The sequence below is a fragment of the Macrotis lagotis genome, chromosome 3, assembly GCF_037893015.1.
Source record: "Macrotis lagotis isolate mMagLag1 chromosome 3, bilby.v1.9.chrom.fasta, whole genome shotgun sequence".
NCBI classification, from domain to species: domain Eukaryota; kingdom Metazoa; phylum Chordata; class Mammalia; order Peramelemorphia; family Peramelidae; genus Macrotis; species Macrotis lagotis.
Genome location: NC_133660.1, coordinates 37,688,698 through 37,702,139, shown reverse-complemented (window position 1 = coordinate 37,702,139; position 13,442 = coordinate 37,688,698). Strand labels below are relative to the sequence as shown.

General features: G+C 34.0%; 1 protein-coding gene across 1 annotated transcript in view; it reads right to left on the bottom strand.

Annotated features, from left to right (window-relative positions):
• Positions 1-13,442, bottom strand: part of FAM47E (family with sequence similarity 47 member E) — a 44,372-nt gene that overhangs the window by 3,211 nt on the left and 27,719 nt on the right. Inside the window, exons 5-7 of the mRNA XM_074228485.1 lie at positions 11,377-11,583; positions 7,949-8,104; positions 5,347-5,424 (exon numbers count right to left, since the gene is read on the bottom strand). Of these exons, the coding sequence (XP_074084586.1) occupies positions 5,347-5,424; positions 7,949-8,104; positions 11,377-11,583 (441 nt within the window). The remainder of the gene's footprint in view (positions 1-5,346; positions 5,425-7,948; positions 8,105-11,376; positions 11,584-13,442) is intronic.

Sequence of the window (13,442 nt, the reverse complement as noted above, 5' to 3'; positions counted from 1 at the left end):
CACCTTGGCAACTCCATTTCAAAAGGCTGAGTGTGGCAGTTAGGTGACACAGTGAATAGACCACCAGACCTGGAATGAAGAAGACCTGAGTTCAAATTTGGTTTCAGTTACTTATTAGCCATGTGACCCTGAGTAAGGCACTTAACTCAGAGTACCTCCAGAAAAAAAGGCTAAGGAATGAGGAAGAAGGAAGCAATGAGTATAGACAACTTTTTCAATGAACTGACTGAGGAAGAAAGGAAAGATGTAGAAAGATAGCTTGAAGGTCTAGTAGGAGGTTTTTAAGGAGGGGATATTTGAAGGTAGCAGGAAAGGAATCAATTGATAGAAAGAGGTCAACAATTTGAGAGTTGAATGTTTCAGGATGCAATCTGTAAGAGAACATGAGAGGGCATAAGTTCAAGTGCACAAATGAATGGATTGGTCTTGAGTATGGAGAAGAGTTACCACTTTTTTAAGAAACTGATCAAATGCAAAAAGAAATCAACTCCTCTAAAAGTAAAGTTAACCAATTGAAAAAGGAAACACAAAGCTAACTGAAGGGGGAAAACCCCCTAAAAATGGACAGTTAGAAACTAATGATTTTATGAGATTCCAAGACTGTATCAAACAAAACCAAAGGATTTAAAAAAAATAGAAGAAAATGTAAAGTATTTCTTAGGGGAAAAAATCAGAAAAATAGATGGAAAGATAATTTATGCATTATGGCCTACCTGAAGGCTAGGATTAGAAAAGAGTCTGGAAAATATAATTCAAGGAATTATCATGGAAAACTGACCCATCCTAGAAAGGAAGATAAAATAGTACTTGAAAGAATCCAATGACTACCACCCAGTAAGATATACCAAAACAAAAACTCCAGAGAATATTGTAGCCAAATTTCAGAATTCTCAGCTAAAGGAGAAAATTCTACAAGCTGTCAAAAAGAATTAATTTAAATACCAGGGAGCCAAGTCAAGATTACACAGGCCTTAAGAGCTTCAACATTAAAGAAGTGGAGGCCCTGGAATTTGATATTCTGAAAGGCAAAGGAGCTTGGATTAAAACCAAGAATCAGCTACTCTGAAAAATTCAGCATATTCTTTCGGGGAAAAGATGAACTTTCAACAAAATGGAAGCTTTTCAAACTTATCTATTAAAAAGAACAGAACTGAACAGAAAAATTTGATCTTCAAATACAGGACCAAGAGATACATAAAAAATGTAAATGGAAAAAAATTAATAAGACTAATAAAATAATTAGTCAGTAAGAATAAATAGGAAGACAATGCCTGTAACTCTTGAGAACTGTATTTCTCTTAAGACAGGTGAAAGGAATATAATTAGACTGAGGATATGGGTATAAACTGATCATAATGTGATAGTACTTTAGCTCATGAGGGTTATATTTCTATTGGGAAAGGTATATACTTGAACAGAGGACAAATTGATCATGATGGTGATAATGCTTATGGATCTTGAGAATTTTACTTCTAGGATAGTTGAAAGGAGCATACCTCGACAGAAGATAGGGGTACAAGACATGTATAGTACAATTAAGACATTAAAAAGGATTATAATTGTCTGATCTTGTTATCTCTTGTATGTTATGTTTCTTCCTTAAGGATATGATTTCTCTCTCATCATATTCAATTTGGATCAATGTATACTATGGAAACAATGTAAAGACTGGCAAATTGCCTTCTATGGGGGGGTGGGGGAGGGAAGTAAGATCAGGGGAAAAACTGTAAAACTCAAAATGAATAAAATCTTTATAAACAAACAAAAAAACGGATTATGGTGGGAGAAGAAAGTGGAGGTATTAGAGGATAAGTAGCAGCACATGAAGAGCCACAAAGGACCTATTACAGTAAAGGGAAAGAAGGGAGAGTGTAATCACTGAGTAAATCTTACCCGCAACAGATTTGACTCAAAGAAGAAATGATATACATTCCCAGTTGGGTTTAGAAATTTATCCTACCCTATAGGGAAATAGGAAAGCAGCAATCAGAAGTAAAGCAATACTGGGGAGGGATAAGGGGAAAGGAGAAAGAAAAGTATAAATGAGGGAAAACAAGTTGGAGGGAAATAAAAAGGTTTGGATATTGTTTCTCTCTCTCTCTCTCTCTCTCTCTCTCTCTCTCTCTCTCTCTCTCTCTCTCTCTCTCTCATGATTTTTTCCCCCTAGTTCTAATTCTTCTTTCACAAGATGCCTAATATGGAAATACATTAAACATGCTTCCACATATACAACTTATATCAGATTGTTCACTAGCATGGTGGGGAAGGGAAAGGCAGCAGAAAAATATGGAACTCAAAAACTTGTAAAAGGATGAATGTTGAAAACTATATTTGCATTTTTGTAATTGTTAAAGAAAGAAAAAAAACATGGACAGACTTGATATGAACTGATGCAAAGTGAAATGAGTAAAACCAGGAGAATATGGTACACAGGAACAAGCAATATTGTAAGATGATTTACTGTGAACTTCACTATTCTCAGAAATACAATGATGCAGAAAAATTCTGAAGGACTTATGATGAAAGCTACTAAAGAGCTCCAGAAAAAAGAACTGATCCAATCTGAATGTAGAGACTTTTCTTTGTTTCTTTATTTTGGGTTCTTTTCGTCAGTTTTCTTTCACAGTATGACTTAAAGGGAAATGTTCTTTTCATGACCACATATGTATAACCAAAAAAAAGTTTGAGGTGTCTGAAAGGCAGTTGATGCTTTAAGTTTGAAAATTAATAGAGAATGGAGTAGAAAGAGTAGTTTTGAGGATCATCAGCATAGAGATGTTAATTAAATACATGATAGCTAATGAGATCACCAAGTGAAGTAAGCAGATATCTTGGAATTTGATATCTCAAGAAAAAACTGTCTAACTCAGAGTATATAAAAATAGAACCAAAACTTTTTTCAAAAAAAAGATGCAAAAAGACATCCTGCCATTTTGCATATTCTCAGGCAAAGAGAACACAGCAGGTTTTTTGGCAATATATATTCAATCCTCTCACTAAAAAACTTATTTGAGTTTTGTAGTGATCTTCAAATTAACTGTGTACCATGCAACTCCTCTAGGGGGTTCTTCTAAAATGTTCATTTATATGGTGGTATATTGAGACAACTCTAGGAAATAAACTAAAAAAACTAGTCGAAACAACTAATAACTAGCAAAGTTGAAGAATATACAATAAATCCACAAAAATTACTAGCATTTTTAGTTACCAATAAAATCATATCAGGAAGAGTAAGAAGGAGAAAGAAAGAGAAGTTTCTTTTAAAATAAATTTAGACAATATAAAAATAGTTGGAGCCCACCTGGTAGGACACTTTCAGAAACTATATGAATTCAATTACAAGATACTTTACAGAGGTAAAAATTGGAGAAATATTAATTTCTCATGAATAGTCTGAGCCAATTCTACCTAACTCAATTTACTTATTCAGTGACATGTATACCTATCAAAATACCAAAGAATTATTTTCCAGAGCTAGAAAAAATAATAACAAAATTTCTCTGGAGCAACAAAAGGTCAAAAACATCAAAGGAATAAATGGGAAAAAAAAGTGGCCCAGCAACACCAGATTTCAAACTATATTACAAAGTAGTAATCATCAAAATAATCTAATACTGACTAATAAATGAACTAGTGATTCCTGGAATAGTTTTGGCACAAAATATATAGAAATAAATGACCACAGTAAACCCAAAGATCCAAGCTATTGGGGCAAGCAATAACTATTCAAAAGCTACTGGGAAATTGGAAATTAGTTTGGCAGAAACTAGGTATATATCAGCATCTCACACCATTTACCAAGATAAGCTCAAAATAGGTACATAATTTAGACACAGAGAATGATATCATTAGCAAATGATGGGAGTATGGTAAAAACTACAATTTATGGAAAAGAGAAGATTTAATGAGCAAACAGGATGTAAAATGGATCACAGGAGGTAAAATGATAATTATAATTACATGAAATTAATGCGCCTCTGCACAAACAAAACTAATGCAGGTAAAGGAAAACAGGAAAGCAGGGGAGAAAATCTTTGTAATAAATTCTTCTGATAAAGGTTTTATGTCTAAAATATATAAGGAATTGAGTCAAATTTACAAAAAAAATAAGTCATACCCCAACCCTAGCTTTCAGAAGAATAAATCAAATCTATCAATAGCCAAGTAAAAAAATGCTCTAACTAAATAATAATTAGAGAAATACAAATTAAACAATCACAGTTCTATGATACCACAAAAGGAAAATGAGAAATGCTGGAGGGGAATGTTGAAGAATAGGGGCATTAATGAATTGTTGGTTGAGTTGTGAACTTGTTTAAGCATTGTGGAGAATAAGTTGGAATTATGCCCAAAGTATGTACATAGTATGTATATATCATTTCCATTCAGTAATACTGATACTAGGTTTGTACCCCAAAGAGATCACAGGGAAAAATCCCACATATACAAAAATAATCATAGTAGTTTTTTTTTTTTGTGGTGGTAAATAACTGGAAACTAATGGAATGTCCATCAGTTGGGGAATGGTGGAATAATCTATAAGATTATGTTGGAATAATTACTGTTATAAATAATGATGAAATTAGAGGTTTCAGAAAAATTGGGAAGTCTTAAAAACTGATGCTGAGGGAAGTGAGTAGAACTATACAATAACAGTAGTTGTGTAATTCGAGTATGAAAAACTTGGCTACTCTGATCAATACAATGATACTTAACAATTCCAAAGAACTCAAGATAAAAAATGCTCTCCACCTCCAGAGAGAGAGCTGATCATCTCTAAGTGAAGATTGGAACATTTTTGTTTTCATTTTATTTTTATTATCTTTTTTAAATAACATGATTCAAATGAAAATTTGCTTTGCATGATTTTATATGTATAATGGATATCATATTTTTAGTCTTCTCAAAGAATGTGGAAGAAGGTGGAGGGAGGGAGATAATTGGGAGCATAAAAAATTTTTTAAAATATTTTAATGCATTCATTTATTTATTTATGGAACCTTCATTTGTAGAGAACCAGAAGATCCAGGAAGACTTTTCAGGGATTATAGAGACTTTGGACTGGAATATGTGTGGGTTTCACATTTTTAAGAACTTTTAAAGAACTGCCTCTGTTTGAAGATGGCCCATAGGAAAACTTGGGATAGAATTTTGCATTTTTGGTAATGTATGAACTATTCCAGATTCTACTCACTAGATTGATTTTGAACCTGGAGAGAAAATAAGCATGAAAAAAGAGCCTGTGGTATAGTATGATTCTGTCCAGGTTCACCTTAACTCTGAAGCACCTCTAATTTAGCATTCAAATATGCTTTACATTGAGGCCCAGATCCCCATTTTACTTACTGAAGGCATCCTGTAGCCTTTTCTTTCAATAAATTCTTTAAAAGCAACTGTTCCATGAAGGTCCATGAATGTTGCATCCTAAAAAAGAAATCAGATATAGTCTGAGGTCAGTCATCAAAACTTTATTTTTATAACAGCTCTGAATAAGAGCACTGCTTTCAAACCATAGAACCAAGGGAAGCATTTTTCTTCATAAGGAAGAAATGTAAATGATAGTAACCAGATGAAGCCAAGTCATGTAACTAGTCAAGAACTGTCTAGATTTATATAAAAAAATATCCAGAAATTATAAATTCAGTTCTGTCAGCCTCAAGATAGCATTTTAATTCAATGACATAGGGTACCTTGCCGTGTCAATATATTGAAAATAATAAACTTTATTTTTGAGGAGGATGCAAATTTGGATAATAAAATACCAAAATTATATTTACAGTGGGTTATTCAGACTTTTAAATTTTATTAAACATAAACTTCTTGGTTTCTGTTTTTGAAAATATTTTGTTAGGATATAAATAAAAATGAAAATATTTCCCTATAAAAAGGAAAGAAAAAGAAGTTTGTATATGACATTATGAATCTTTATACAGTGTAGTAATTATTTAGGCAGTGGTAAATTGCATAAGATATCAGGAAGACCTGGATATAAATTCCACCTTGGACCTTTTGAAGTTATGTAATCTTAAATAAATATTACTGAATAAATAAATTCAGTAATAAATTTATGAATAAATTACTCTGTTTAAATTTCCTTATTTATAAAATGGGGATAGAAGTTTGCACATGCTGATATTTCAGGTCCTTTCCATCTTTAAATATATAATTTTGTGCTGTTACATAATTTCAAAAGAGTGTATATTAAATTTAACACAGTATTTCCAACACTTATCTGTGTGCCTTTTGAGTCTTTTGTTTTATATTTTCATTTCTGATATATTTCCTATCCTCCCTCCTCCCTCCGTCCCTCCCCCTTCCTTCCTTCCTTCCTTCCTTCCTTCCTTCCTTCCTTCCTTCCTTCCTTCCTTCCTTCCTTCCTTCCTTCCTTCCTTCCTTCCTTCCTTCCTTCTTTCATCATCTTTCTATTTCCTTTCACAATTCATACTTCTTCTCCAAAAGCTCACCCTAGTAGCAAATAAATGTGACCTGTGGGTTCTGGTTTCATTGTGTCCATATAGGTTATATGTGTCCACATGGATCTGTCTTGATGTGACTCACAGTGAGGCAAGAATAATTATGTCTAGGGGGCAGCTAGGTGTTGCAGTGAATAGAGCACTGGTCCTGGAGTCATGAGGACCTGAGCTCAAATCCGGCCTCAGACTCTTAATAATTACCTATCTGTGTGACCTTGGACAAGTCACTTAAACCCAATGTCTTGCAAAAAAAGAAATAAAAAAAACAAAGAATAATTATGCCTAGTATCTCCTCCTCCCTCTTTTCTCTAAGAAAAATTTTGGTTACTGTCAAGAGGGAAAGCAGGAAGGTGACAAAGGCAACCACTCTGCTCTCTTTAAAGAAAGGAAATAATGGGCTAGATTATACTTAACTTCTTCCTTAAATATTGTTAATTCAGGAAAGTAATTTTTAGGTTCCTTAATAGGATAGGAGGGCAATAAGCTATATGTCCAAGTCTTGACCACCTTTCCACCAAATGCCAGTTCCATTTATCCAAAATGATAGCAAAACAGAAATCAGATAAAGTATACATAGTAGGAGAATATAAATCAGACAATACAAATAAGTTCTTCTATTGGGAGCAAGATGATTCATTTCAACCAAGAAAGTTTCCTAGGTTACATCCAGGGAAAAATTCCTCAAAGTAGTGTAGCAAATTGGGGATAAGAGATATGAGAGAGATTATCAACTCCTCCACATGTCAGCTTTATTTGAGATTTTTTTTCTTCTTTCAGCAACTGAAGCTTAGAAGGTTGAAATGATGTATCTTCTCTTTCAATAATAGGAGCCAAATGCCCTCAGATCTCTTCTCTCCACCTCTCACTCACTCTGCCTGCCCCTTACTCATTCACAGGACATTGAGTAATCCATGTCTACCAATGAGGACAGAGTAACAGAGTACTACACAATTGGCTCTTCCAACCAAGGACCAATATATTTATTATATAAGGTGACTCTCTGGAGAGAGTATTATCAGAGGGTACTGGATTATGGATGCTGGAGGGACTAGGAGAGGATATTGGGAGAAATTATGGTGATGTAAAAAGAATATATCAAGATTATTTTTTAAAATCTTGCTCTCATATCAATTTCATCACATTAATTGAGGTAGAGATAGGTAACCTCCTGATTATATGTTGATGATAAATATATTGATGATAAGTCATATTCATCAGGCTCTTAGCCAATCCATTATCTACTGAATATTATTCAAATATTCATTGAGTCCATCCTGTAATCAGAGAACTTAACATATATTTTCTCTAATAATTTATTATCTTAACTGCAGAACTCATGGTAAGAGTTGTGAGATTCTAGAAAAATTAGATATTTCTTAAAACATACCATAATCAGGTAGAAACGTCATTAGTGGAGTAGGATAATTTTTAGCCCAAATGAAAATGAGTTTACAGATCATGACATGTGAACATACTTTTTCTACAAAATTCTTTTTCAATTTTTCGGATTTGGAATTAGCTTCTATTTTGGGATCCAACAAAGGTTCATTTGCTCTTCGTTTCTTCCATAACTTGGTATGTAGATACCAGGCCCCATAGCTGAACTTTGCACAATCTGGTTTGTAAGGATTCTGTAGAAAAGAAAGTAAATTCCAACATCATTTTGGCTGATCTGGTTTGCTTTATAGTGATTCAAAAAGTCAGTCCTTGGTACCTTGATTCAAATTCTGTTGATAAGACCACCATTATCACTGTGAATGTATTTATATTTAACTCTTGCCCAACTATTATAGAAAAGATAATTTTCACTGATTTATGTAATTAACCAAAATATTTTAACAATTAAATAATAACTTCATGTTTCTAGAGTGGTTTAAATTTTACGTGTAAGCAAATCTATAAACACATTTATTGTGAAAGATTCCACTAATTAGTCTAAAAAAATCTCCATCTTGCTGTAAAACTTGAATCAAAGTAGTAACTAGAAATAATAAAAATGATGATAAATCTCCTCCAAGAGACATGTTGTCAGCACTGGACTTACACAGTTTTCATTAATAGATAAGTGTTTTTACTCAATCTGGCACTGAAAATGTCAAAGCCTTTATTTGGAAAGAACAGGGGAAAAGGAAGACTTAGGCTGATTCTGAAGTATTTAGGAATGGAAAATTGCTTCTCTCTAAGCCAAGGGTTCTTAACCTGGGATCTATGAATGATTTTTAATAATAATATAATAATATTAGTAATTAATATTATTAATTTCCTTTATAATCCTATGTATTTTATATATTCAAAAGCACTATTCTGAGAAGGGGTTCATAGTTTTTGCCAAAGAGATCCAAGACACAAAAAAAGATTAAAACTCCTGTTCTATGAATATGTGGGTGATTATAATAACCATTCATTGTCATTGAATGAAGCCTCAAAAGAGATCCTGACTCTAAGGCCGGGCAGAAGAACCACACACTATTATAATTCTAGCAACTTTCACAAATAACGTTCTCCCTATAACAAAACTATGCATTGCCAACTCTCTTCTGGATGCTGTAAAGTGGAAAAATTATTTGTAGAAAATCACATCAGACATTCTCTCAGTTTGATGATAACTACTAGATGAATAATATTTAAGGGAGTAGTTAAAAATAATGTTAGCCTACTTCTCTCTCTGAGAAGAGCAGATTGGACAAGGTTCTAGACCCAACTTCCTACTTCCTTGGAGAAGAGTAGTGGGGCAAAGAAGTTATAGATGTCTATTCTGCTTCCCTTTGGGTTACACAATGACAACCCAAGCTACATGTAAGGAATAGTCTTTGCTATACATGGGGAGGGGGTGGCTTTCCAGAGGAATGTAATTTCTGGTCTCTTATTTTTAATAAGGAATTGTGTTTTTATTTTGTTTCTGGAGTACTGATGTCTCTTCAACAATCTGGAGTGGGGTCCGTATCACACATCTTTTCTCTTGAAGTTAGAAACCGGAAGAGCTCCAGACTTAAAGAGACTGAAGAGCCCAAAGAAAGCTGAAGAGGCTTGAAAACCCCGGAGACTGTCTCTCTCCCACTCTCACCAGCTCTGCCCCACTTCTCATGCAGGTACAGGACCTTGATCTCCACTTACAAAAGTACAGTGCCATAGGAATGGGCTTTGAAAATTGGGGTACAAATAGAGCCAAGAATAACAGTTTCTGGATCAAGGACAAGACCTTCTGGGAAAACTGCAAAGAAGTTTGACATAAACTATTTATTTATTTATTTATTTATTTATTTATTTATTTATTTATTTATTTATTAGGTTTTTGCAAGGCAAAATGGCAAAAATGGCTTGCCCAAGGCCACACAGCTAGGTAATTATTAAGTGTCTGAGACTGGATTTGAACCCAGGTGCTCCTGACTCCAAGGCCGGTGCTTTATCCACTATGCCACCTAGCCGCCCCTGACAAACTATTTATTAACCATCAGTTTATACTACAAACCACAATGAACTTCAAGTGGACACATGGCTTAAAAACAACGTCCCATCATTTAAAAAAATTAGAAAAGAACAAGCATTAACTTTCATACCTATGAAATCTTAATCAAGCAAGGGATAGAGGAGATTAAAAAAAGATAAAATATCAATTTCAATTATATAAAACTTAAAAGTTTTTGAAAAAACAGAATTAATACATGAATAAGAAAAGATATTGTCTTATGGGGGGAATCTTTGCATCAAATGTCACTGATAAAAATTTGGCCTGCAAAATATAAAGGAAATTGATACATATAGGACCAAAATGCATCCCTAATTAGATCAAAATTCATGAATTAGTTCAAAGGATATGAAGTTTTCACAAGAGCTACAGATTCGAAACATTAAAAGAAAAAATACTCAGTCACTAATTAAGACAAATGAACATTGAAATAACTTGTACTCAGAAAATTGGCAAAGACAAAAAGCAAAAAAGTCAATATTGCAGGAACTACCAGAACATAGGCATATTGTTTTTGGAACTGATGTGGTCCAACAATTCTGGAAAACAATTTGAGATTATAGGAGAAAAGTCCCCCAAATCTTCATACTCTTTGTTCATTTCCACCATTTAGCACAATATACCACAGCTAACAAAGATACCATATGAACCAAAACATTTCTAGCTGTAGTGGTAGTAAAAAAAATGGAAATAAAATGTGTGCTTATTTGATAGAAAAACAGATTTAAAAAAGCCATGGGATGTGAAAGTGCAATCAGAAAGGAAGACTATGAGGATTTCAGAGAAACATAGGAATGGAAGAATGAAAAAAGAAAAAGGATATTTATTAGACAGAAATAAATTCTAACAGTATCTGGGGATGGAGAATTGAAGTATACCATTTAGTTTTGGAGATTCTTCCTTGTAGCTAAGCATTTTTTAGAAAAATTTTTATATTTTAAATTTTTTTATTTTTTATAAACAGTTTTAATTGATGAGCACAAACCTAACTAACCTATTATTGTATTATTTTGACCTGTTATTGTATTATTGCATCCCATATAATCATTAAACGGGTCTTCTTGTGATTTGCCCTCCCCTCAACTTATTTCCACATCTTACTATGGAAACAGTGATCAAATAAAAATTAACATACAAAGGGCATGACAGCAGTCTATTTCTTGGATTTACCTACCATCTTTGTACCTCAGAAAGCCAAAGTTCCCTTCCTCCTTTAGCTACCATTACTCTATATATGTTGTCTCTTCCTATTAGAATATGTTTCTTGAGAGGGTCCCTTAAGATCTCATATTTCAAAAATCAAGAATTAAGAGACAAAGAGTAGACAACATTGAAAACTCAAGAATTGAGAAAAGCCCCTGAGATTTGCAGGATCTTTTTTTTCCCTCTAGTACCCATTCTTCTTTCTCCTGGAAGAATTTCAGAATGGGAACTTACCTTTGTCCTATGTAGTTTCCTTTCAGGGTCAATCTCCTCCAGGACATACTGAATCTCTTGCACTGTTGTTAGTCCTACTCCCTTCTTTAGGTCCAATGGTATCTTATTCATTTCCATCAAATGGACGATGTTGTAGATCTTTGGATATTCATAACTAGTTTCAAACAGTTTCAAGATGGTGTCCACATCTATTTTGTCAGTCTCCCCCTAGTACATCAATATCATATTGTAAGCATTATTGTTAAGCATTTGAAAAGCAACCGGTTTTCTGCTTTTTCTATTAGGGGACATTATGGTACTCTGGGATATTTGGAGAGAAAGTTGAGCTCATGAGAGAAGAATTTCAATCAATGGACAAGCATTTAATAAGTGTCTACTATGTGCTGGGTGCTAGATGGAGCTAGAAGGAATGTTGACCTTGGAGTCAAGAAAAATCCGCATTCAAATCCTTCCTCTGATATTTATTAATTGGGTGATTCTGAGCAAATCACTTAACCGCAGCCTGCCTCAGTTTCCTGCTCTGTAAAGTGGGGGGTAATAATGACACCTTCTTCCCAGGGTTATTGAGACTTGTAAGGTGCTTTAAAATCTTTACAATGCTATATAAACAGTGACTAGAAAGAAACAAGAGCTCCTGCCTTTGAAGAGCATACAGTCTACTTAGGAAGACATTTGAGTGTATGTATGTATATAATGTATGTATGTATATAATATATATATATATATATAGTATGCATATTTACAAAATAGATATGAGCTAATGGGATGGGGATGGGAATGGAGAACAGACTGCCAACAGTCAGGAAGACCAGGAAAGTCAATATTTCATCTGAAATGAGCTTTGAAAGAAGATAGGAAAAGAGAAAGGGGTGCATTTTAGGTATAGATTGTTTATGACCATGGAGACAGATGCAGTGTTATGAAAGAAATCCTAGGAAGGTCAGTTTGCTGGCTCCAGGAGTATCCAAAGGAAAATAGCCTTAGAAAGGCAGGTTAGGGATAAATTGTACAAGACAACAACCAAGGAAATTGCATTTGGTCCTAGAAATAATAGGGAGCCACTGAAGCTTATTGAGCTGGGGAATAACATTTCAGATCTGGATCGCTACATCTAAGCTCTCTAAGTTCTCCTTTGGTGGTGTGAAGAGACATAGTAATGTGGTCTTGAAGGTTATAATGTATCTGAGGACTAGTTTTCTGTTTTAACAAAAGGCCCTTACTCTCTTTTTGTAGAGATAAAACTCTTAGCAGTGTTGGAAAATTGTTTTAACATACAAAGGGCTGGTTCTTGCAGAGAAAATAAGAACCGGACCAATGACTGCCTCTACTAATAGCTTCTCTGGAGCTTTTAATATTAGAAAATTGTCTGGATCAGGTCAAATAATTTGCCAAGGGTCTGTGTCATAGCAAGTCTGTGTCAGTGGGGCAGTAGCTCCTTTAAATGGCTATAATTCAGCGATTGATTCAGTGAATAAGACTTCACATTTCTGGAGCATAGGGCTAATAAGGACAACTCTATCCAGGAACTAGGGACCAAAGTCCCTGGCATCAGCTTTACCATCTTGGCTGCCTTTTTTTGGATACCTTCCTTCCTAAAAGATGGCACACAGATCTGAGAACAATAAACTCAATGGTCTGAACTGGGCAGAGTAGAATGGACAGCATGTTTTCTTTATTGCATTTTTGGTTCCATTAATTTTCTTGGATTTTTATCACATGTTGTCTCATATTGAGCTTCCAGGTCATTAAAATTCCAGATCAATTTTTTTCAGATAAATTATATGCCTCCATTTTCTCTATCTTGTACTTGAACCCTGGTGTGAGACTTTACTTCACTCCTATAAACATTCCTATGTTTTGGTTAAACATGCTATTTGGATCCTGATTCCATCATTAAATGCTCTAGCTCTCCCTTCTTCCTTTGTTTCATCTGTAAATTTGATGACTATGTCAGTTATATTTTTATCTAAGTCACTATTAAAAATGTTAAGTGGTACAGCACTGGAGACCTTTCAAACTTAACATGGACTAGCAATGATCACTACTCTTTAGGTCCTACCATCCAA